At 40.5% G+C, this 23,089-nt stretch overlaps 1 protein-coding gene across 1 annotated transcript in view; it reads right to left on the reverse strand.

Annotated features, from left to right (window-relative positions):
• Positions 1-23,089, reverse strand: part of LOC148443207 (synaptotagmin-15-like) — a 55,219-nt gene that overhangs the window by 26,683 nt on the left and 5,447 nt on the right. The window contains exons 2-6 of the mRNA XM_088463049.1: positions 21,414-21,618; positions 16,059-16,201; positions 15,565-15,860; positions 12,662-12,832; positions 10,591-10,711 (exon numbers count right to left, since the gene is read on the reverse strand). Coding sequence (XP_088319175.1) covers positions 10,591-10,711; positions 12,662-12,832; positions 15,565-15,860; positions 16,059-16,201; positions 21,414-21,618 — 936 coding nt within the window. The remainder of the gene's footprint in view (positions 1-10,590; positions 10,712-12,661; positions 12,833-15,564; positions 15,861-16,058; positions 16,202-21,413; positions 21,619-23,089) is intronic.

Here is a 23,089-nt window from a genome sequence, read left to right on the forward strand (position 1 = left end):
ATCTTCCTGGCCGCTCGCTATAGCTGTGGGTGGTGCTATTTATGTTCCGATATCCTGTTTTATATATGTTGTTTAGGCTTCGATACCATGTATTGTGTGTGCTATTTATGCTCAGATACTCTGTATTGTGTGTGCTATTTATGCTCTGATACCCTGTTTGTGTATGTTATTTATGATCGGATACCCTGTTTTGTGTATGGTATTTATGCTCCTATACCCTGTTCTGTGTGTGTTATTTATACTCGGATACCATTTGTTTATGCTATTTATGCTCCGAAACGCTGTTTTGTGTATGTTATTTATGCTCCTATACCCTGTTCTGTGTATGCTATTTACAGTATGCCCCAATACCCTATTTTGTGTGTGCTATTTATGCTCTAATACCCTGTTTTGTGTTTGCTATTTATGCACTGATACCCTGTTTTATGTCTGGTACTTATGTTCTGATATATGTACAATTACAGTATAACAGTGTCTTATATTAGATGGGGTTGGGTATGGGATGCCAACGTTCAGGATCCCGGGGGTCAGAATCCTGATGCCAGCATCCTGACAGGGTTAGGATACCGACACATTTTGGTAAGCATACTAACCCTACCCCTAAACATAACCTTCCCTCCCCTCAGCCTAACCTAACCCGGTACACACTTACCGGGTCCGGCGGCGCTGGTCAGTGGCAGTGCAGTGGGCAAGGAGTCCCCGGGGCCCACTGCTGTGTGATCGATCTCTTCCCAGTGCAATGTGCGAGCACTCGCGGCTTCTCTGCAGGCGCGCGCGCCGTCCTGAAAGAGATTCGATATGTACTGTACAGTAGAAGTTTATCAGATGGTGCTAATGACATCAGCACTCCACCCTTAGTTGGTTCGTCTACCATTTGGTAAAGCTGAGTGTCTTTTACAATATATAAACTTGAGGTTACTAAAATCATTCATGAGGAGCCAGTAGACCTCATGTTTTTCGCTGCCCTTTGTATTTACAATAACAACTGTTTACGGTAGGTGAGTAAAAAGACTAATTTTTATTTTACTGATTTTTCATCTTTCAATAAGAACTCTACATTTTCAGAATCTTCTCAGATATCCTACCACGGGGCAGTGTCATAAGCCGCCGCACTGCTAATGCTGTGTCAGTGTTCGCTGAAACTCCGCCTACCTCCTGTCCATCATTCTGGGATCAGCCCAGATTGGCTCCTGCATCCATGACATTCTCCTGTGAACGCTGCTCCGATGCCGGTGATAGCGTTTTACGTGTTTCCGTTTCTGGCATTGTCTCCTGTATCCAGTCGAGTATCCAGTCCTCCTGCTATCTTGTATACCTGCCGTTTGTGTCATCTGGGCGGTATGGTTCGCTTTCTATCTACCTGCCGTTTGTGTCAACCCGGCGGCACAGGCCGTAATCCACAGTCCTCAGTGCACAAGCCAGTGTACTCACGCTTGTGTCAACCTGGCTGCACAGGTCGCACTCCAGCACTGGTGGCTTGTATCAACTCAGCAGCACAAGTCGTAGTCTAGCGCACTTTCTGCAGTCATCTGCTACAGCAGCCAGCCAAGGCACTTCCAGCCCTCAAGGCTGCTACCGGCCCAAAGGCTGCATCTCATCTTCAGGCCCACTGGCCACAGCCAGCCAAGGCACTTCCAGCCCTCAAGGAATTGACTATAAAGTTTATAGTATAAAGGGTGCTGTCATGTATCAATTTTCCAAGCAGCTGCTGGAAGGGAGGTAGTCAGCCTCCTACAGAATAATTTAAACAGGTAATAAGCAGCGCTTATAATAAAAGGTAATCACATTTAATAAACCAACAATATGGAAAACACAATAAAACTACGATAAAAAAAACCCAATAGTAAATATGGTTTAACCATGTATGAATATCAAATGGTCACATGTGACGTCAGATTTTTAAGTACGTACAAAGCAAAAAGGCATATATCTTGAAAACCCTGGAGGCACTTTATACTACAGCATGAATTACTGGATGGGCACCGAGTCATTCAAATAAAGGGGCAGCAAAAAGTACAGTTATATTGTAGGTGGAATACCGGCTGTGTTTCAGGAGGTGAGGATCCTTTGATTAGCGATGGCATCACAGTCTGCAAATTCCAACGCAAATGGATGTAACCTCATGATAGCCAGCACTGGAATAGATGCACAATATCCCAAGTCCAGATCGCTGCTCCAATGAAGAATAAGTGCTGATGTCCAGTTGACAAGTGCCAGTAACCAAGGTACCACCAACGCGTTTCACTGCATAAGAGCAGCTTTTTCAAGGTAGATACAATTGGATTTAATTGCTCACCGCTCAGTGTATCAGCTGTGTTTGGTATCCAATAAGTTCATCAAAGCATCAGTGTTTAAGTTGATAACACACAAAAGTTCCATTTGTTAAAGTAAAACACATGTTAAATTGTGCCACCGTAGATCCACCAAAACAACTCTTCTCACAGTGAGACATTAGATAATAACAATCCCCCTTCAATTGGGTGTCCAATAAATACACACGTGGATCTGTGTTTGGCTGGGATCTGTGGTGCGCTAGAACTATTTGTATAAATTTATATATAGTGCTATATGTATTAGGCAGAGTCACTCGGATATTATCCACACAGTGACAGCCCATTGGCAAAGATCACCCCTTGGTAGTGAGGCAAGGTGGCGGCTGTAAACAGGTCACGTACCTGACCGGCACCGTGATCTGGCAGCGGTCTCATGTCCTCGTTGGTAATACAGGTTGTACCACTCTCACTTGCGAACTAAGCGTCAGCTGGTTAGGCTTTGATGATGGTTGAGCGGGGTAGCGGCTACAGGCAAGACATGTACCTGACCAATGGTATGATCTGGCAGCGGTCTTGTGCCCCGCTGTTGGTGCAATTTCCGCCGCTCTCCCCCACGTCCTGATTAGCAACTGGTTGTACTCTCTGCGAGCTGACATCCCTTGGCGCTTGTAAAAAGGTTGGCGGTGGATGGCAAATAGAGTAGAAATCAAACTCCAGGAGCTGACGGAACTGGTCACTGTATATAGAACCCCTTCGATGCGTTTCGTTCCTCTCAAACGCTGATGCTTGGATGAACTTATTGGATACCAAACACAGTCGATACACTGAGCGGTGAGTAATTAAATCCAATTGTATCTAATTATAGATACATACACTCCATCTACTCAGAGCTGTCACAGTAATTGCAACAATTTTGCTAAATCTTATTCTCCATATAGAGATATTAATTATGTGATTATGTCAAATTTATTATGTGTGAAATAGGGGTGAGCGGGTTCGGATTTCTAAAATCCGAACCCCCCCGAGCCCCCCCGATCCGAGGCCGATCCGAGTCAGGCTCGACTTTTCCCGCCTGACTCGGATCTGAAATCGAGGCAAAACATCATCATCCCGTCTTCCGGGTCTCGCGGGTTTTGGATCCTATATAAGGTACCCGCGTCGGCGCCATTTTCTCACTCGGCTGTGGACAGTGAAGAGGGAGGGTGGGAGTTAGGGCTGGCTGGGCTGTGTAGTGTAGTGTAGTGCAGAGTAGTGTTGTGCTGTGCTGCGCTGTGCTGCTGTTGTCCATAGGGGCTGTGTCTACTACTTCAAAGTCCATAGGGGCTGGCTGTGTTGTGCTGTGCTGCTGTTGTCAATAGGGGCTGTGTCCACTACTTCAAAGTCCATAGGGGCTGGCAGGACTGTGTTGTGCAGTCAGTTGTCCATAGGGTCTGTGTCCACTCCAAAGTCCTGTGCAGTGTCCCAGTCATAAAGGGGTGCTGTAGTGTTGTCCAGGGGGTGCTCTGTCCATCAGGGGTGCTCCCCCCAAGTGCTAAAAAAAAATATTTTTTCTGTGTTTGTGAATTGTGTGCGCAGTAGCCGCACGTGCATCAACAAAGTAGTGCCAAACGTGCGCCTGTGTCATAAGTAAAGGGCCGGCTGGCTTGACCGTTAAAGGGTGCTGTAACCCCCAAAGTACACTCCAAACCAAATAAAAATATATTTTCTGTGTTTGTGAATTGTGTGCGCAGTAGCCGCACGTGCATCAACAAAGTAGTGCCAAGCGTGCGCCTGTGTCATAAGTAAAGGGCCAGCTGGCTTGACCGTTAAAGAGTGCTGTAACCCCCAAAGTACACTCCAAACCAAATTAAAAAATATTTTCTGTGTTTGTGAATTGTGTGCGCAGTAGCCGCACGTGCATCAACAAAGTAGTGCCAAGCATGCGCCTGTGTCATAAGTAAAGGGCCGGCTGGCTTGACCGTTAAAGGGTGCTGTAACCCCCAAAGTACACTCCAAACCAAATAAAAAAATATTTTCTGTGTTTGTGAATTGTGTGCACTGTGGCTGCACGTGCATTAACAAAGGAGCAGTGCCAAGCGTGCGCCTGTGTCCCATAAGTAAAGAATCGGCTGGCTCATTTCTTAAAGGGTGGTGTAACCCACAAAGTGCACTACTCTCCAGCAAAACTAAAAAAATATTTTCTGTGTTTGTGTGCACCTTAGCCGCACGTATATATCAATATAACATAAATGGAGGACCAAACTTTCTCTGATAAAAATAAAATAGGGAAAGATCAAGAACCACTTCCTCCTAGTGCTGTTCCTGCTGCTGGGAGTTGTTCATCATCCCAGAGAGGAAGTAGGAACACCACTACTTTTACTAAACAATTGACCCTCCAACAGTCCCTAGCGATGAGGATGAAGTACGACAGCAGTCATCCTGAAGCAAAACGTATAACTGAGGCCTTGACTGCTATGTTGGTGTTAGACGTGCGTCCGGTATCCGCCATTAGTGCAGTGGGATATAGACAATTGATGGAGGTAGTGTGTCCCCGGTTCCAAATCCCGTCTAGATTCCACCTGCATCCTCAAAGCAGCAGCGACAAGTGTGCGTCTGTCTGTTAAAGGGTGGTGTAGCCCTCAAAGTGCACTCCACAAACAATAAAAAAATTCTTCTTTTTTTTCTGTCTTTGTGAATTGTGTGGGCTGTAGCCGCTCTTGCATCCTCAAAGCAGCAGTGACAAGCGTGCGTCTGTCTGTTAAAGGGTGGTGTAACCCTCAAAGTGCGCTACACAAACAATAAAAAAATTCTTCTTTTTTTTTCTGTCTTTGTGAAATGTGTGGGCTGTAGCCGCACCTGCATCCTTAAAGCAGCAGAGACAAGCGTGCGTCTGTCTGTTAAAGGATTACATCGGTGACAGCAACCAAGTAGGCATGTCAGACAGTCCGTACCTGTACTGGCAGGAAAAAGAAGCAATTTGGAGGTCCCTGTACAAACTGGCTCTATTTTACCTGAGTTGCCCCCCCTCCAGTGTGTACTCCGAAAGAGTGTTTAGTGCAGCCGGGAACCTTGTCAGCGAAAGGCGTAGGAGGTTGCTTCCACAAAATGTGGAGAAGATGATGTTCATAAAATGAATTATCAACTCTTCCAGGGAGACCAGCCTCCAGAACGTACAGAGGGACCTGTGGTTGTGGATTCCAGCGGGGACGAATTAATACTCTGTGAGGATGAGGATGTACACAACACTGAAGAGGGTGAGGAATCGGTGGATGAGGAGGATGAGGACGACATCTTGCCTCCGTAGAGCCAGTTTGTGCAGGGACAGATTAATTGCCAGCTTGTTTTGTGGGGGCCCAAACGAACCAATCATTTCAGCCACAGTCGTGTGGCAGACCCTGGTGCTGAAATGTTTGGTTTGTTAAAGTGTGCATGTCCTGTTTATACAACATAAGGGTGGGTGGGAGGGCCCAAGGACAATTCCATCTTGCACCTCTTTTTTTTCTTTGAATTATGTACTGTTTGGGGCCTAGTTTTTCAAACTGCCATCCTGTCTGCCACTGCAGTGTCACTCCTAGATGGACCACGTGTTTGTGCCGCCCACTCGTATCTCTTAGCATAGTCATCCAGCTACCTCGGTGCAACCTTTTGGATATAAAAACACTATTGTGAGGTGTGAGGTGTTCAGAATAGACTGGAAATGAGTGGAAATTAAGGTTATTGAGGTTAATAATAGCATAGGAGCAGAAAAACCTACAAATTCTTTGATTTTAGCTGTTTTTATGCTTTTTTAAAAAAAAATACAGATCCAAAACACAAAACCCAGAACCCAAAACACGGAAGGGTGGTTTTGGCAAAACCAATCCAGATCCAAAACACGAAGAAAGATCCAGATCCAAAACCAAAACACAAAACACGAAAAGTGGCCGATGCACACCCCTAGTGTGAAATAAATGTTTTGTGATTCAGAGAAGTTTGTGAGTGGATCAATCAAGTATAGTTACTACTCAGTAGCAGTAGCACAATCTATCCTTTCCATTTTAAAGTCTCACCCCAGGTTTAACAGGCAGGTCTTAACATATTTTTAAATATACCCCAAACCCCTCCACCATTCCTATGTTTCCCAAATGTACTAGTTTAATTGCCTATAATGTTTACCCAGCTACATTTCAGTTTTGCCAGAATATCATAATTTTCTTCCAACATTATTAATACTAATTCACCTGTTTAGCAACTGTTACCATTTCAGATTTTTAATGACAATTTAATATACATTTTTTCCTCTTTTAAAGTCTCTCTCTCTCTCTCTCTCTCTAGTCTGTTTGAAAAATGACAGTTAGGAGCTGATTGGTTGGTGCTTTATTTCTCTCTACTTCATCTCTTGCCAAGCTTTGATAAATCTCCCCTTTATTCCATTATTTCAGTTTTAACGACTTTTTCAGCCCATTTCCAAAACAACCATCCATTAAATCCACAAAATACTCAACCAAAGCTCCTAAAGGCAGTGAACTAAATGTCATTCTTAGTCCTGACATCAGCTTTTCTTCCTCTTCATAACTGTGGGCCTTACTCAGAGATGTAAGCCAATGGTTAGTGCACATCTCCTGAGTCTGTATATGAACCGCAACGGAACTTGCAATGAAAAAAGTTGCAGCCGCTACATTGTAGCACTTCATATACAGATTCAGGGACTCACACACAGATATAAAAGTGTCACATATATAATTAATCAGCACAGTCTGCTCGTGTGTTCTAGTCACATTGCTGGTGCATTCTAGTTACATTGCAATGTGATTTAGACGCATTTTCGGTGAAAAGAGACACCCGGCGCTAGCAGAGTCTCACAGGACCTGGCGCACTAAGAGGAGCTTTTTAGCACGCCTGCAGCAAAGATGTATAAGGACATATCTGTATGTCTCTACTATCTTTTACACTGGATCAGTGACTGCTTGATATGCAGCAAACTCCTGACCATTTTTTCATTGGACCTCATTGTTGCCCGTTGCTCGTTTAGTTGAATACACATCAAAGTTTGGTTTTTGCCTAATTGCAATTTAATTGTTGTTCTTTTGGGGTCTGGTATGATTGGTCATCAGTTATCATGTTGATATGCATCAGATTGACATGCAATATGTCGACAGTGACTATATCAACATTCGCCATGCCTACACGGATGATATGATGACATGGTAAACTATCGACAAACCGTTCCTGGTGGTCTAGTGATATCTTACATCTCCGGGCAGCAGTGGCAGCTCCAGTGTCGTCTTCCTGGTCTAGCTTGTCACATGACATGTAGTTCATGTAGCGATGTCTCAGCAGCGGCATTCCGTTGAGTACTTTACCACCTTACTCTAATCCTAATCCCTAACCCTTTCCCTAGTGCCTAAATTTAATGCCCCCTCTCGCAGCCTAATACTAACCTCCACCCATCGCCTATTCTTAATTCTCTCGGCAGTGCCTAATCCCAACTGTCGGCTTCTTCAGAGTCAACATTCCGAGGCCGTCTACATTCTGAGGATATCAGAATGGTGCCTGTTGACATGTTGAACCATGTCAAATATTCTAATGTCGACATTATGAATGTCAGCATGGTTACTGTTGACCATCTGACCAAGTACTGTTATTTTCTGTAGTTTTCAAACTATGCTATTTATAATAGCCTCATTTATCAACGAGTTTATCACTCAAAACTAGTGATAAATATCACTTTTTATGATAAATGGTGCTCCAGCCAATCAGCTCCCAACTGTCATTTTTTTAACAGTTGACAGTTGGGAGCTGATTGGCTGAGCACCATTTAACATAAAAAGTGATATTTATCACTAGTTTTGAGTGATAAACTCGTTGATAAATGAGGCTATAAGTATCACATAGCACAACGCATTTTGGTTTTAAGCAGCAGGTCGTCAACGACAATACTGAGTTCTATAGAAACAGTGCAATGTCAAGGGGTAATATGCATAGACGCACAATAAAACACAGACACACATTTTGCAGACATGGTTCTCACTTTGAAGACTGTCTATATTGCATCCTTTTTTTGCGTACAATAACCAAAATACTGTAGCTTGCCTGATTTAAAGTTGATTGATAAAATACGCCCACAAAGTAACTGCAAAAATATGTTTAGGCATAAATCTTACAAAATGTGCAACACAGATGCCACAGTCATTATCATCAACAAATAAACTTGACCATCAAAGATATGTTGGTCAAAATTCACTGCAGGAACTAACAATTTTATTCCATAGTGTTTAGTTTACAGACTAGCAGTTTGCTAATATTTTTGGTCCTGATTGGCAGCAAAGCAAAAATAAGGATGCAGCAGGGGGGAAGATTAAAATGTGCAGAGAGATTTAGATTGGAGAGGGGTGTTTACAAACTCAAATCTAAACTACAGTCTAAAAATAAAGTTTTCCAGCATTTGTGGGCTACATGCAAAAACAGCCAGTATTTACCCAGCATACAAAAACATAAATGTATTTGAACCACTTGTAAAGTTAGAATCAGCCCTTTTTTGTGCATGTTAGCAGATTTATACATACTGAGGCTTAATGTTTGAAAATCACATCCAATTGATGCTGGTTTAAAAAATAACACATTAGACAACAAGTTACAAAATCATCTTTCCTCAATAAAATATCCCCTATTGTTTCCTTCACTCTCTTTATGACACAAATACAATTTGGAATAACATGATACAAGATAAAAAGCTATTTGCAACTTCCAGCTTATATTACGGTTTATATTAACATAACTTAATTAGTAAGGAAAAAACATTGGAGCCATAATTAATATGAGGTCACTGGGCAAAAATGTTGGCTGCAAAGTGTGCTTTAATTGGTCTTTGCTGACCTTCAAAGAGAAATCTGGTGACATTTCCAAGGTGTCTATGAAACAAGACCCGAAATCATGACTCAACGTCGTTGTGTTATTGGTATCAAGGCAATGACTCACAACCTTGATAGGATAGCAATCTAAATCATATTGATGTACTATGTGTGCAACAGAAATAAAGGATCTTTAATCAGTTGTCAACCTACTAGATGCAATTCAGTGAAACGTAATCTTATCCGTTTGTGTGGTGGTCAGACAATCCTATGAAACTGAATCTAATGTTGAATATAAACAAGTCTCACATTCTGAGTAATAAAAAGACAAGATACTATAGTGGCTTAGAAAAAAAACTTGGCAGGGTACAATAGAGATTCATAAACGCCGTCATTACAGTCTGCGTTTTAAGGCTATTCATGCTTGAGGTGACTTAATTAGTATCTCAGTCATTTTGATTTAGCCATCAGGGTTTAAGCATGGACATCCTGAAAACCTGGACTGTAATGGGGTATTTTGGGAACCTCTGGTGTGTAAAATGTGTATTTCTGCAGAAATATTCATGGAGCAAAATTATTTAATAATGTGATGCTAGCTTACATAGTGACCATAATACTGGCATATATAACACATTATAATTAATTTTTGACAGTAAACAGGGCTATGCTGCTTTTTCCCACTAAAATTCCATTTATTTACTATAGCATGAATTAAGAAATGTATATTAAGAACACATTTGTCATCAATTATTCAAATCAAATAAGTTCAGGTTAATGTAATTGGGAGAGTTGTATGAAATGAAGGAAGCTGGTCAGTGCATTCAAACAGATCAGGCCGATGTGCATGCTAGAATAATAATAATAAGCTACATATGTTTTCTTCTCCCATAAGCCCTTATTTACAATATAGCCAACGCTAATGAAAAAAGAACTAGCTGCATGCTTTATTAAATAGCTGGTATACTTCTCTGTTTTATCAATGCATGAGGTCATTTAATTGGCAATTATTTAAGCTCCTTGCTGTTAGTTACTTCTAGACGAGCAATACCTTTTACACCAGTGGACAGACTGATGTATATGGGCTTTAGGTCAAATAAAAACATGACCTATGCTGTAAAGCCGAGTTAAGAAAAAACAACAACAAAAAAACATATTAATGAAATAAATATGATTCAGACATTTCACACAAAATAACAACAAATGTTGATAATATCAGATAATTCTTTCTAAAGTTTAACATAAAATGTTGATTTTTTTTTCTTGGTACAGTATGACACCAATAGAACCTTGTTCTTTTGTGAAACGTAACATTTATAATTTAATAATGCGCTTTGTGGCATAATGCTGTTTTTCAAGATTGACAGTACAGTAGTCCTTTAGACAGATACAAACAGTTGTGACATCTCCATCTAGTAATAAGCATTGGAAGTACAGTTAAAACTGATGCCATATATCTCAGGCTATATTTTAAGGACACTATAACATATAATAAACAGAGTTCTCCTTACTGACAACAGCACGTTCCTCTTGGAATTGTATACCCTTTGCTCGAAGCACCACCACTGTCAGACGTCCAAGGTAGTCGTTGTAGCTAAGAGAGAACTGGATGTCTCCATACTCTGATGGTGGCTTTAGGAAGAGACAGTAAATATTTAGCAAGGAATACTGTTATCTGTATTGAATTTAATTAAAATGCTATAAACTCTGGAATACCTCTGTAAAATACTTGACTGTTATCTGCTCTGAATAGGTCTCCCCCAGGGAATTATTAAAGGCTTATCCTCTTTAAAGATGATGATTTTATTGACTTGAACACATTCTACTGTAACTTTTACTACATACACTGCTTATCTCTTTGGCTTCCTCCTTCTGCTTTTCAGTCAAATACTAGTGCCCTGGTGCTCTGCTGTGATCTGGATTGGATACCCAGAGAGCACCATTGTGCTTGCTGTATCCTAGCAGAATTTAAAAAGAAATCTCTGCCTTGTGATAAAAAGAGATGTCAGGACGATATGTTCAGTGGAAGGAAGCAAGAGAAAAAAACAATGTGTTTAGCAAAAATTGAAGCATGGATTACACAAGCCTGTAAAGTAATGTCTTGAAGGTGTACAAGCACTGATTTTATTTAATGTTTTATATGTGCTGGAGGATTATCTATTTGCAAAAGTGAAGCAGTTCTTAAAGTTGACAAATTGTATTAATGGGACAGGAAAGTGACAACATTAAAAGCTAAGGACTTAGGGGCCGATGTATTATTGATCGTATTTTACCCCCGATTAGCATAATTTCTTATCGCCACATATTGTAGCAATGACAAATTATTTATCGGGGAGTATGTATCAAAATCCTTTTACAAGGGCATGGACTCAGATAAGAGCCCATGCCTGCGAAGGGACAAGAAGCAAACTGATCACTTACAGTATGCAATCACTTTACTTCCAGGTTTGGACCTGGTAAAGCTACTGCGTATGTGCAGTAATCGGCATGTGCAAGTTGTCATTATCAGAGAGTGCTGCAAGCGCTATATCATTCACTTTATTTTGGCATCGTTCAGAAAATGCAGTGAGTATGGACTTCGGCCGATGTCTAGTGTATAGTGGGCCTGATTCAGCAGTGAACACTAGTGCACCACTGATCGCAGATTCCCGATTATTGGGAATCTGTGCTTGTGCTGGACCCGTACTGTGCATCTGCAGTACGGGTCTGCAATCCTGCATGCAGTCCGGCAGCAGACTGTCAGTGATTGACAGTCTGTTGCCATTTCTGGGCATGTCACCGCCATTGGGAGGGAGTGGAAAGGCCAGATCTCCATTGGCTGACGGAGATTTCCTGGGCTCTTTTACTCATCTGCGGCGGCTGGCTTGCGTGACCCTGTGGTCACTCAGCCGGACGATGGTAGCGCAGATGATCCGATGCTGCTTCGAAGGAAGCAGCTTGGATCAGTAATGCATGCAGGAGGCATGGTAGCCACCTGCTGCATAATTGTATAATGCTATCACAGTTACTATCATGTTAGGAGCTGCGATAGCCTCTGCATCCTCTGCTGAATCAGGCCCAGTTTACGGAGACAATTTGGAAACGAAGGGATCGTTTAGAACAAAATGATTATTTGGCAGCGTGTATGCTGTACATTGGGATTCTTTTGGTCAGGCTGAATCTGAATCGGTCTGCATTGGGCAAAATCCTATAGTGTGTATCTAGCTTAATTCTAAAAAAGCATGTATCAGTTGTATGTTAAATCCAGCTTTTCATGCTAATTTGTAGCTGAAAGAAGAACTTCTATCATAAGTAACATTTTCTATTAGGTAGAATTCAAAGTATTAATAAAGTGAGTTTTAGTAGCCATATAATTGCAGATTGCCACATCTCCCCTTTTGGGAATTTCCCATTCACCAGACCCAATGACTAGTGCATACCCAATAACTAAAATGCAATTTTTTATTTTAAGTCAATGAACTCAATACATACTGTGTATAACATTTCCAATCCAGTTATTCTAGTGTTAAATTATGTATTAGTAATCTATATTTTGTATCAAAAGTTCAGCACAAATGGAAAGATGAAATAATAATATCATACCTCTGAGTTTTCGTGTTCTAGGTCCCGCCATATAACGAGTTTACCATCATCTGTTAAATTTTCATTTTTCATAGGAAAAAGAACTTGTCCCAATAGATAATGCTTCTTTATTTTATCCACATGGTAGACAGAAAATCTCAGAGTCCTCTGCTGTAATGTTTTCCCAGATACCTGTGGAAAATTGTGCAACAAGGTCAGAGCTGTAACCCAAAGTAGAAAACCAAAGTCCAAGAAATAACTAAAATGTTTTTTTATTATTATTATTGTTGTTATTTTTGAGAATTAACATTTAAACACGTTTTGTTGTGCATGTATTGTAATTAAAATGGAATATTTAACTATTTTATTTGATTTTGTAGTTGTTTGCTGCTGTGTTAAATGTTCCCTACGGTCGTAATGGTGTGAGTGGTCCAAAGTAGGTAGCATGTAGTATTTCAGATACGCTTTATTGGTGCTGGACTGGATGCATGCGTACTAGAATAAAATAGACATGCTTATGCGTAGTAGAATAAAATAGACAGACATGCTGACAAGTAGTAGAATAAAATAGGCATGCTGACACGTAGTAGAATAAAATAGACATGCTGACACATAGTAGCATAAAATAGACAGACATGCTGACAAGTAGCAGAATAAAATAGACAGACATGCTGACAAGGGGATACGTTTAGGAAGCCGGCGGCCGCAATACCGACCGCCGGTTTCCCGAATCCTCAATCCCGGCTAGGGTTAAATGACAGGCGTCTAAAATCTAGACGACTGTTATTTTCCCGACGCCGGGAGACAGGCGCATGGCATCCCGATCGTGCGGATGCCGGGCACCGCAAGCGGACAGCCGCGGGGGGGAGGGTTAGGTTTAGGGCACCAGGGGGGCTTAGGGTTAGGCACCCCCCCGGGAGGGTTAGGCTAGGAGGAGGGAGGGTTAGGATTAGGCACCCCCGGGGGGGATTTAGGGTTAGGTACCCCCCAGGGAACTTAGGTTTAGGCAACGGGGAAGGGGGGGTTAGGGTTAGGCACTTAGAGGGGGGGAGGTTAGGGTTAGGCACTTGGGGGGGAGGTTAGGGTTAGGCACCCCTAAGGAGGGTTAGGTGGGTTGGTTAGGTTAGTAAGTACTTACCTTAGGGACGATTGGGATTTCCAGCGCTGTCGGGCTTCCGCTGTCGGGCTCTGCTCTTTTGTCGGGCTGCCGCTGCCGGGAATCGAACTGCCGGCCATGCGGCAGCCGGCTTTTCATACCGAATGTGCTGACACGTAGTAGAATAAAATAGGCATGCTGACACATAGTAGAATAAAATAGACATGCTGACACATAGTAGAATAAAATAGATATGCTTATGCGTAGTAGAATAAAATAGACATGCTTAATTGGACCTGTCGGAACAGAAAGCCCACCTGTAGACTTTCTAGTCATGTGTCACCGCAAGATGAATCCGGTATCATAAGAAGGCATGAGACTCCTTAAAGTAGCCTGGCAGTCTTAACTCCAGCCCTCTAACATTCACACTGGACCATCCTCAAACTTCCACTGACATTAGCCAAAGCCTTAGTTTCTTACAATATAATTCTAACCCCTATCCCTAAGCCAAAACCTAATCCTAATTTTAACATTTTCACAATGTCGACATGACATATGTCGACATTTTCCAGATGTCCACATGTATGATGTTGCAATTTTAACCATGTCGATATAAAGGTTGACATTATGGGGTAAATTTACTAAAGTGAGAGTTTTAAGAAGTTAGTTTTAAAAGTGATGTTGCCCATAGCAACCAATCAGATTCTAGCTATTATCTTCTAGAAGGTGCTAGTTAAATGTTAAGTAGAATCTGATTGGTTGCTATGGGCAACATCACTTTTAAAACTCACTTCTAAAAACTCTCACTTTAGTAAATTTACCCCTATGAGTGCATACTTACATTAATAAGTGTGTATCTATAATTTAACTTCTGAAAGAAAACACAAGTTGAAGTTTGTGACCTCAAAACTCAGACCTCAAATATTTTTCAGTATAAAAAAGCACCTTTGTATTTTATAAAACTTGAAGACACCTTGTTTTTTGTAAAGTTTATGTAGATCAAGCTATATCTGAGGAACTTCTATCCTACTTGTATCTTCAAATTTATCAGACTTCTTATAATTTTTGAAAAAGGAATATTTTAGCTTATTGCCAAGAATGAGAAAAGATAAAATCTCTAATTTTGACAAAACCAGAAGTACATTACCCTGAAAAACCTGTTAAACACAATGCATTCCTCTATTTGGAGCTGCTTATGTCTGAAGGATATGCATAGTATGGTTGTCATGCTTTGTGTATAGTGTTAGTGTTTCAATGTAATATTTTCATTACTTCCCGCATGACCCTTAACACTAAATAAGACACTAAAGGAAAACATCAAGGTAAAAAATACTCTTAGCAAAAGGATGGGATAGAAAGCACCTTGAACACACTTATTTCATTAAAATCATGTACATTATTTTTAGTTGTATGATGATAAATGACTTAATTGTTGCATTAAATTTATAAATACTAATACCCCTTTCACACCAAACTATTAGCCCGGGTTATTGCCAGGGCAACTCAGGTCCAGCTTTAGTGTTTAAGGGTCAACCTGGGTTGTGTTACCTGGGAATCCTACACTGGTAGCTACCAGGGACGAATGCAGCAATGACGTTGGTGCGACCCAGGTAATCCGACCTCGGTCAAGGTAAAAAGATCTGGTTGGAGCTTTTGGTGCGCTCAGAGATGTGTCACCACCCACATTTTATGACCTCATCTTTGTGTGCCTAAAAACATCCATTTGTAATGACACACACAAGTTTTGCAGGGCTGACATGGATTCAGTGTGAAAGAGGTATAATATAACAACCAGAGTGCCCACACCACCTGTGTTGCGTCAGTGTACCTGGAACACGAAGATCTCGTCAAAATGAGGGTTTAAAGTTTTACGTTTTGTCTTTGACTGCAGATAGCGCCTCTCATCAGGCAGGAGATGCATCTTCACAAAAGGGTTACAGGAGTCTGAGCTGAAGTGGAGATTCCTCACTTTGATAAGAGAAACTACCAGCCTCTCTGTCTCATATTCATACTCCACCGCAAACCAGATGCGTCCGATGTTTCCCTCAGGAAAATCTGTTTCCTCATTGTCCTCTGGGTATTTATACAAAGCCGGGTTGATGGATCCCACAATATATGATCCCCCTAAACGTGAGAAGAGATATGGTGGACTATGATTTAAATAAACACAATAGCTACAAAATTGTATAAAAAATACAGGATATTTGATATCCTGTACAATTTACAGTGTCTCTCTCCTTCCCAAACTAATATATTTCCAATTAATTATACTAATGTAACCAATATCTTCACTAATGGTCAAAATATGAAATATTATTTTACCCATAGAACAGAAGGACGATCGTGGGAGAAAATCTGGGGCAATATAGGGCTCACTGTCCTCTTGAATACGTTCTCCATTTTGCAAACCAACCCAGTCTCGTCCATGGAATTTAGGTGGCACAATGAAGGGCACGCTTTTATTTCTTAAATCAACAAAAAAATAAATGTGTAAAAATGGAAATTCTAAACTATTTGTACCATTTGTTAGTGACATTTAGAATAACTTATTAAAAGCAGTTTTTATTTAAAAAAAAAACAACATCAATAACCATTTCATTTTATTTGTCTATATTATAACTGCTTGCAATAAGCAGACTGGCCTCCTGATCTCGTTTACAATGCAAATTATAAACATTATGTCACTTTAATTTTTCATATCCAAATGGAATTATAATTCCCAGTAGTGGATGCATAATCAGTGGCAACTTTACCAATAGATGGTAAAATTATTACATTTTGGAACAAAAAAATAAAGTTGCAAAATTTTTGTCTCGCCCCACTACCCTTTTAAACCTTTGGGAAACCAATCTTATCATATACTGCCTCCCTTATGTGCAAATAGGCATATGTCATTATATTACCAGGAGCAAGGAGGTACATTGTGGGGCCTATTCATCATCACTTATTTTTCACAAAAGCATGTGAAAATTAACATTTTCACATACTTTTGTAAAAATAAGTGTATGGGCTGTTCATCATGCTCCAAAAAAGCATTTTTTTCGGAACTTGATGATGTTTCTGAGCGCCACTTTCAGATGGCGTTCAGCCCCCGATAACCCCCGATCACAGGCTGCTGTTTACATGGCAGCCTGTGAAGATTTACATGGCAGCCACAGCAGAGGGATCTATTCAGATTCCTCCCTGCTGCGTCTGCACTGCAGTGCCCCGGAGCTGAGAGCTCTGGGGCACTGCAGACATGTGACCCAGACTCACCGACTGAACACAGCAGGTAATCCGGGGAGGGAGAAGATGCAGCAACACCGGATCAGAACCCCTCGAGGAGAGCTGGTGATTGGACACCCACGGGGGGAGGGAGGTCCACATCGGACACCCACATGGTGATGAATTCCTCCTAAACTGTGTTTGAACTCGCAGCGAGTTCAAACCATAATTATCACAATGGATCATTATGTTTTGATGAATAGGCCCCGTGTCATTTATCAGAAAGCAGCTGTTGTGAACAGCAACAGTCCAACTCAGTAGATAAGAATAGAATGATAAAATCATGTCCTATTTAATGGGATTGAACTGGCTGAGTTGGGTACATTTGTGTTGCGAATGTTGTGAACATTACTGAATAATTCCTACAGTAAACATATATATTATTAAAGTTGCTTTTTCCGGCATTTTTTTTAAGTTGAGGTCTTTATACGTATTTTGTGTAGGGACCTGATGGCGGGAGTGGCCAGCACGACTGAAAGATTGACATATTTTGGCCACGCCTTCACCTGCCACTCGCTTCGAGGTCACGCGGCTCTGCACACACAGTTTTCCGCCTGCCACGCTTTCCCTCACCACTAGTCCGGTAGCCTTACAACCCTGCGCACAATTAGGTTTTTGTTAACTGCTTAACCCCCTTGAGTACAAGTATGATGATATATAAGCTATCATATACCCTAATATATGCAATAGAATAGTGAAGGTTTCATCAAAATCGGTTCAGTAGTTTTTGAGTTAACTCAGAATAATACATACACAAATTTCTAAATTCAAATCGACTAAAAATGTGTCAATTACAGGCAATTACAATTTTATTTATAAGTGTTGATAATATAGTAACATAGCAGTGATAAGTAAGGATTGACATAATTTATACATTCGCAGCCAAGGTCATTTTAACATATTAATTAACCCAGAGCAAATATAATCTTATTAGGTCACCATAATGTATATTAAGCTTTCTCAAGTAAAAGGCAAAGAGAACAAAATATTGTATTTCCACTAGTAAAAAAATACTCTGTGAAGGTAACACTTTTTTAGAAGTTTGAGGGGTGTAGCTAGAACCCCATTCAGACTCACGATACTTTAGTAGCAATGGGGATGACTTCAGTACTTGAAAATGTAAATAGATTTTTACTTAGGGGAGATTTGCAGATTTTGCAGATTTGGCTCGGAATGGAGTCACGGCCGCCAAGAGAGTCCAACAATTTCATGATTGGCACTTGGAAAGAGGAAAACTAATAAGGACATAGTTGTCTAATTTGTCTACAGTTTTTTAGAAACTGCTTCAATTGGAGCTAATTTGAAAGTGCGGATCATTGAGATTCTCATGATAGGTCATTTCACACGTGCTCTGGACTGAGAGCTTCAGAGGGGTGTCTTGTAAAGTTAACGACAAACATTTAAGGAAATCTCTGTAAAAGGGGTTTGGGGCTACTGTATGCAACATTTCTACCTAAGTCCACGCCATGTCAAGACAAAAAAGTGAATAACCCAAACACCAAAACATGTGAAAGCACCATGGTGGAAAAAGTGCCAGCAAAGTAACTGGGCCAGAATGTTTTAAGGAATATTCCATGTTACATGAGCTCATGGACTGTAGCCTGTGTCATATTAGAATGCTATGAGGGAAATTCTCATTGTTTTGGGTGACTGAAATACTGGTGTCTTTATGGACTCAAGTTTCCAGCACTGTCACTGTGGAACCACTAAGGTGACTATGAGACATTCTTAATGGTTGCAGTCAATGAACAAGTAGTCAGGACAGTAGCCACCATAGTGCCAAAGCTACCATATCCCCTGATCTTGTGACGTGACTTTAATCTCTTTGACAAAATCCTCCATGAACAAGTATTGAGAGAGACCCAAAAGGAAAGAGAGGGCTATGGATGATAAGGAAGTGAGAGACCAGTGCTGAGAAAGACCCTGAAACAGGGTGCTGAGAGAGACCCTCTTCAGGGGTCGGAACAAAAGTCTTCAAATGAACCAAATCTGGTACAGCTCATAGCTCAACTGCAAGATAGATGAGGAAAGGAAACCCTTTTAATGCAACAACACCCAGGGGAAGTGCAAGAAAGACAATCTCAAAACGATGGTAGGACAGTAATTTCAATCAGGGTGCAAAGTGTTAATGCTAGTTCCCAATTTTTTCATTTTGTATAATAAATGTGTATTTTATTTATAAGAAGCCTTGTTGAAATATTTTTATTTTCAGTCGAGTGATAATATTATATAGATAATCTCTATTGAATTCCCCCCCTCAAGCGCTATCATCTTTTTTTGTAGTTTTTGTGTATATTTGTATTGCAGCCAGTTGGTACTGGATTATTAGAATAAGCAGCAGAGAGTGAGGATGTTTAAGTATATCAGTCACTTAGTGCAAGGATAAATAGCGGTCGGGATACCGATAAGCTATAAGTCTAATTAGTTCCCACACAAGACAACAAGCTTTTTGCTCACTGGCAAGGACACAATGAGGTATTAGAGCCCGAAGGAATAGTAAATGATAAATTCCATCAACCTGGGATAAGGAAAGTGGAGCAAATGTATCAAGTTACTCTTCTTAAACCCTGGCAAGAAGACAACCCAGTAACTGTGATGGTTAGAACTGGAGTGGGAGAACCTAAGGTTCCCATAGAATAAATGATATGCCAGAATGGAGATGTCTTTTCTTCTAGTCCCAGGCAATCCAACTTAATAGTACATGAAATTGGTGCTATTGAAATCCAGAACCCATACTAAATACCAGAGGCTAGATGCATAGCCGTAAAAATGATTGATAAAATAATTCAGATAGATATAATTGAATAGTACTCAAGCCAATGGTCTAGCTCACATTTGTTGGCTCTGAAACCAAATAAGACTATACATTTTTTAGAATGACTTTTACAGACAATGGTTCACACGACAGCCATTACCCAGTGCAAGCCCCTTAGTGATTATTCTTCTGCATATATGATGGCATTATAATATTCTCCTTTATAGAGGAAAAGAGGGAGCAGCCAGACTCAGGCATGGTACTAAGACCAGCTTCTTACGATAGAGCTGGGGTGCAGCTTAGGCTTTATACAGGTGATAGTTTCAGTGGGTTGAACAATAACAATCACCTGGACAAGCTGACCATTTTAGTAGAGGTGAACTCTGTTAGACTAGGGATAGGGATTGCCAAGGAAAAATTGTTTGTTTTCTATAAGTTGTCTGACATCCTGATAGATAAAGCAGATTGCCACTATGAGCGTAATCTTGAAGATGTCATTGCCAAATATATATCATTCATTTATTTCATTCTACTATGTTTTGTAAGATAAAACCCAGTAAGTATAAGATATTGACATAAAATAAAATTCCTTCAAAAAACAGCAACCAAGCAAACCAGGAGAAATGAAAGTTAACTGTGTTTATGCATATTGACACATCCTTCAAATTACAGTTTCATTTATTTTTTTTCCACCTCTCCTGCATTCAAAACTGCCTGTGCGAATTATGTTCAAGGCAGAGTTTATTTGGCATAAGGTCTAGGTTATTAGATTATATCTGGTCTAATTTAAGTATTATCCTGATTGCACGTTTATGTTTAAGAGATAACATTATTTCATTCTGTGTCTTATATAGGCAGCACGGTGTCACAACGCTAAACATTGCTGCCTCACAGTGCTGGGGTCTTGAGTTTGATTCTAACCAGGGTAGTATGTTCACCTTGTATTTTAATGAGCTTCCCCTCAAAAGCATAATGATCAGTTAATTGGCTACTGGTGAAATTAACCCTATGGAATAGGACTGTAAATTTCACTGGGACAAAGAGAGCGGATAAGATGCGCTGTCTCAAATTAGTCTCTAGATAAAGAATAATGTTTTCATCTATAGTGCCCTGCAGTGTGGGAGCAATCTCCCCAGGCATCATCTGCAATGCCTAAACTTACTTACTTTTTTTGGACAAATACAGACACAATGTACTATATATATAATAAATAATTATGTATATATATATATATATATATATATATATATATATATATATATATACAGCAATTATGGCCGGCACTCCAAAGGGCTAAAAATATAATGTGCACCTGGTGCCTTCCTAAATCGCCTATCCCAGTGTTGGGAAGGAAAAAATATATACAGCAGTAGGCGACACTCCCGGCGACTTCACAAAATACTTTTGTGAAGTCTCCAGGAGTACCGCCCATTGCTGTATATATAATATCTAGCATGTTTAGTTAAACATTTAAATATATAAATAACATGAACTTTTTATTGCTTTTCATAAAAAAATAACAATATTCATAAGACCAGTGTCAAAGTATTTGTTACATCTTTGATATACATATAAGCTAGTTATCCTGGTGCTCAAACAGAGTTACAGCAATATTTCCATGTGACAAACCTCAGTAGGATCACAGAGAAGTGTCTCACCCCGAGTCCTTGGCATGACCTAATGAGGATGACATTCTATGATCCAGCTCGCTGTTTTGTGAGTGTGTCGGTGTGGCTACATTAAGCAGTTCCTCATATGAAGGGCCAATGCACCTCTTCTGCCATAAGATGTAGACCCCAATGCCAATCAGCAGCAACAGCAGGGCTGCCCCAACCACACCACCAACCACTGCTGCCACCTGTTCTAATTACATGGGAAAAAGACAAGAGTAATTATTCAAAGAACAAATACATCCAATATTTGATATTATTATATAGCATAAGCTGTGCATTACTGAGCTGCAAACTATACATTAGCTTACTGCCCTCTTTTAATCTATCTTATTGGAGATGACAATGTGCCACTGAAAATCATCTTAATGTCCGGTTGTTCACATTACTGTCTATTATGTTGGGCAATCTTCACAGACTTGCTTGTGAACCTGTATATGGTGCTAAGGAAAGATGGATGTCACATATTGTACTCCGCAACTATTACGACGGTGCTACGCACACATTGACAAGAATTGGGTCTACCCCATTATGTCACCATGTTCTCTTTCACTGGTCTGCCGGTTGCCATATTAGGAGGGATTTGCTTATCTAAGGTGGAGAGATCTATTTGAAGGGCCTATTCATTATTCTACCCTGATGGCCATGTTCAATTTAAGGATCTAAATCTCGCCACAAGTGCGGCAGCAGATTCAAAACTACCATAGCAATTCAATATTGCACTGATTAGGGGATAGCTGCTCCGAAAAGCAGCTTTCCCCCTGAATCCTATCCCTGCTACTTTCTCCACTGATTATTAGTGACAAAAGTTTAGTTTAGTTATGACATCCTCACAACCTACCATAGAATAGATTGTCAAAGAAATGAAGCTACTGAATCACACTTTTTTATTTGAATGGGAACACAAAACATGCTTTCTCATTTCATCTCAAGGATATACCGTTATGGACAAATGCTTCATAAACTAAATATAAACCTTCCTTGTTCAGCTTACTTAAAAATAAGCGATAATGCTAAGCAAACATTCATACATTTTTATGATTTTCCATTTGTTTGTTGTACTGTTGGTCTATTGAGGTTTATATATACTGTATTTAATAAAAAAAGGAAACCATATAGTAATTATGAAATATAAAGAGGCGTCCTCATACATCTAGACTTAATACGCCATGCAGTGTGACATGCCTGGCATGAGTGAGCCTCCAGGTCCGGTGAGACTCTGCTAATGCCGGACGTCTTTGCGACTTTTTTAGCTGAATATGCATCTAACTGGCAATACCATGCGACTAGGATGCACTATCAGACTGTACTGATTAATCTGATATGTGACATGTATATCTGTGTGCACCCGAGTCTGTATATGAACCACAAAGGAACTTGAAATGAAAAAAGCTGTGGCTGCTACATTGTAGCACTTCCTATACGGATTCTGAGACTCAGGTGTACACAGATATACAAGTGTCAGACATCAAATGAATCAGAACAGCCTGCTCCTAGTCACAACACCTTGCGACATTGATGCATCTTCGGCAAAAAAAGACTCAAAAAAAACACTTGGCACTAGCAGTCTCACAGGACATGACACACCATGATGGGTTTTAGTGCCGCAACTAGCGCTCCTGGCACCCGGCGCAGGCCACCCCCTTCCACGTGATGTAACACGG

Source organism: Taudactylus pleione, unplaced genomic scaffold (genome assembly GCF_031769625.1).
Source record: "Taudactylus pleione unplaced genomic scaffold, aTauple2 ptg001314l, whole genome shotgun sequence".
Taxonomy (NCBI): domain Eukaryota; kingdom Metazoa; phylum Chordata; class Amphibia; order Anura; family Myobatrachidae; genus Taudactylus; species Taudactylus pleione.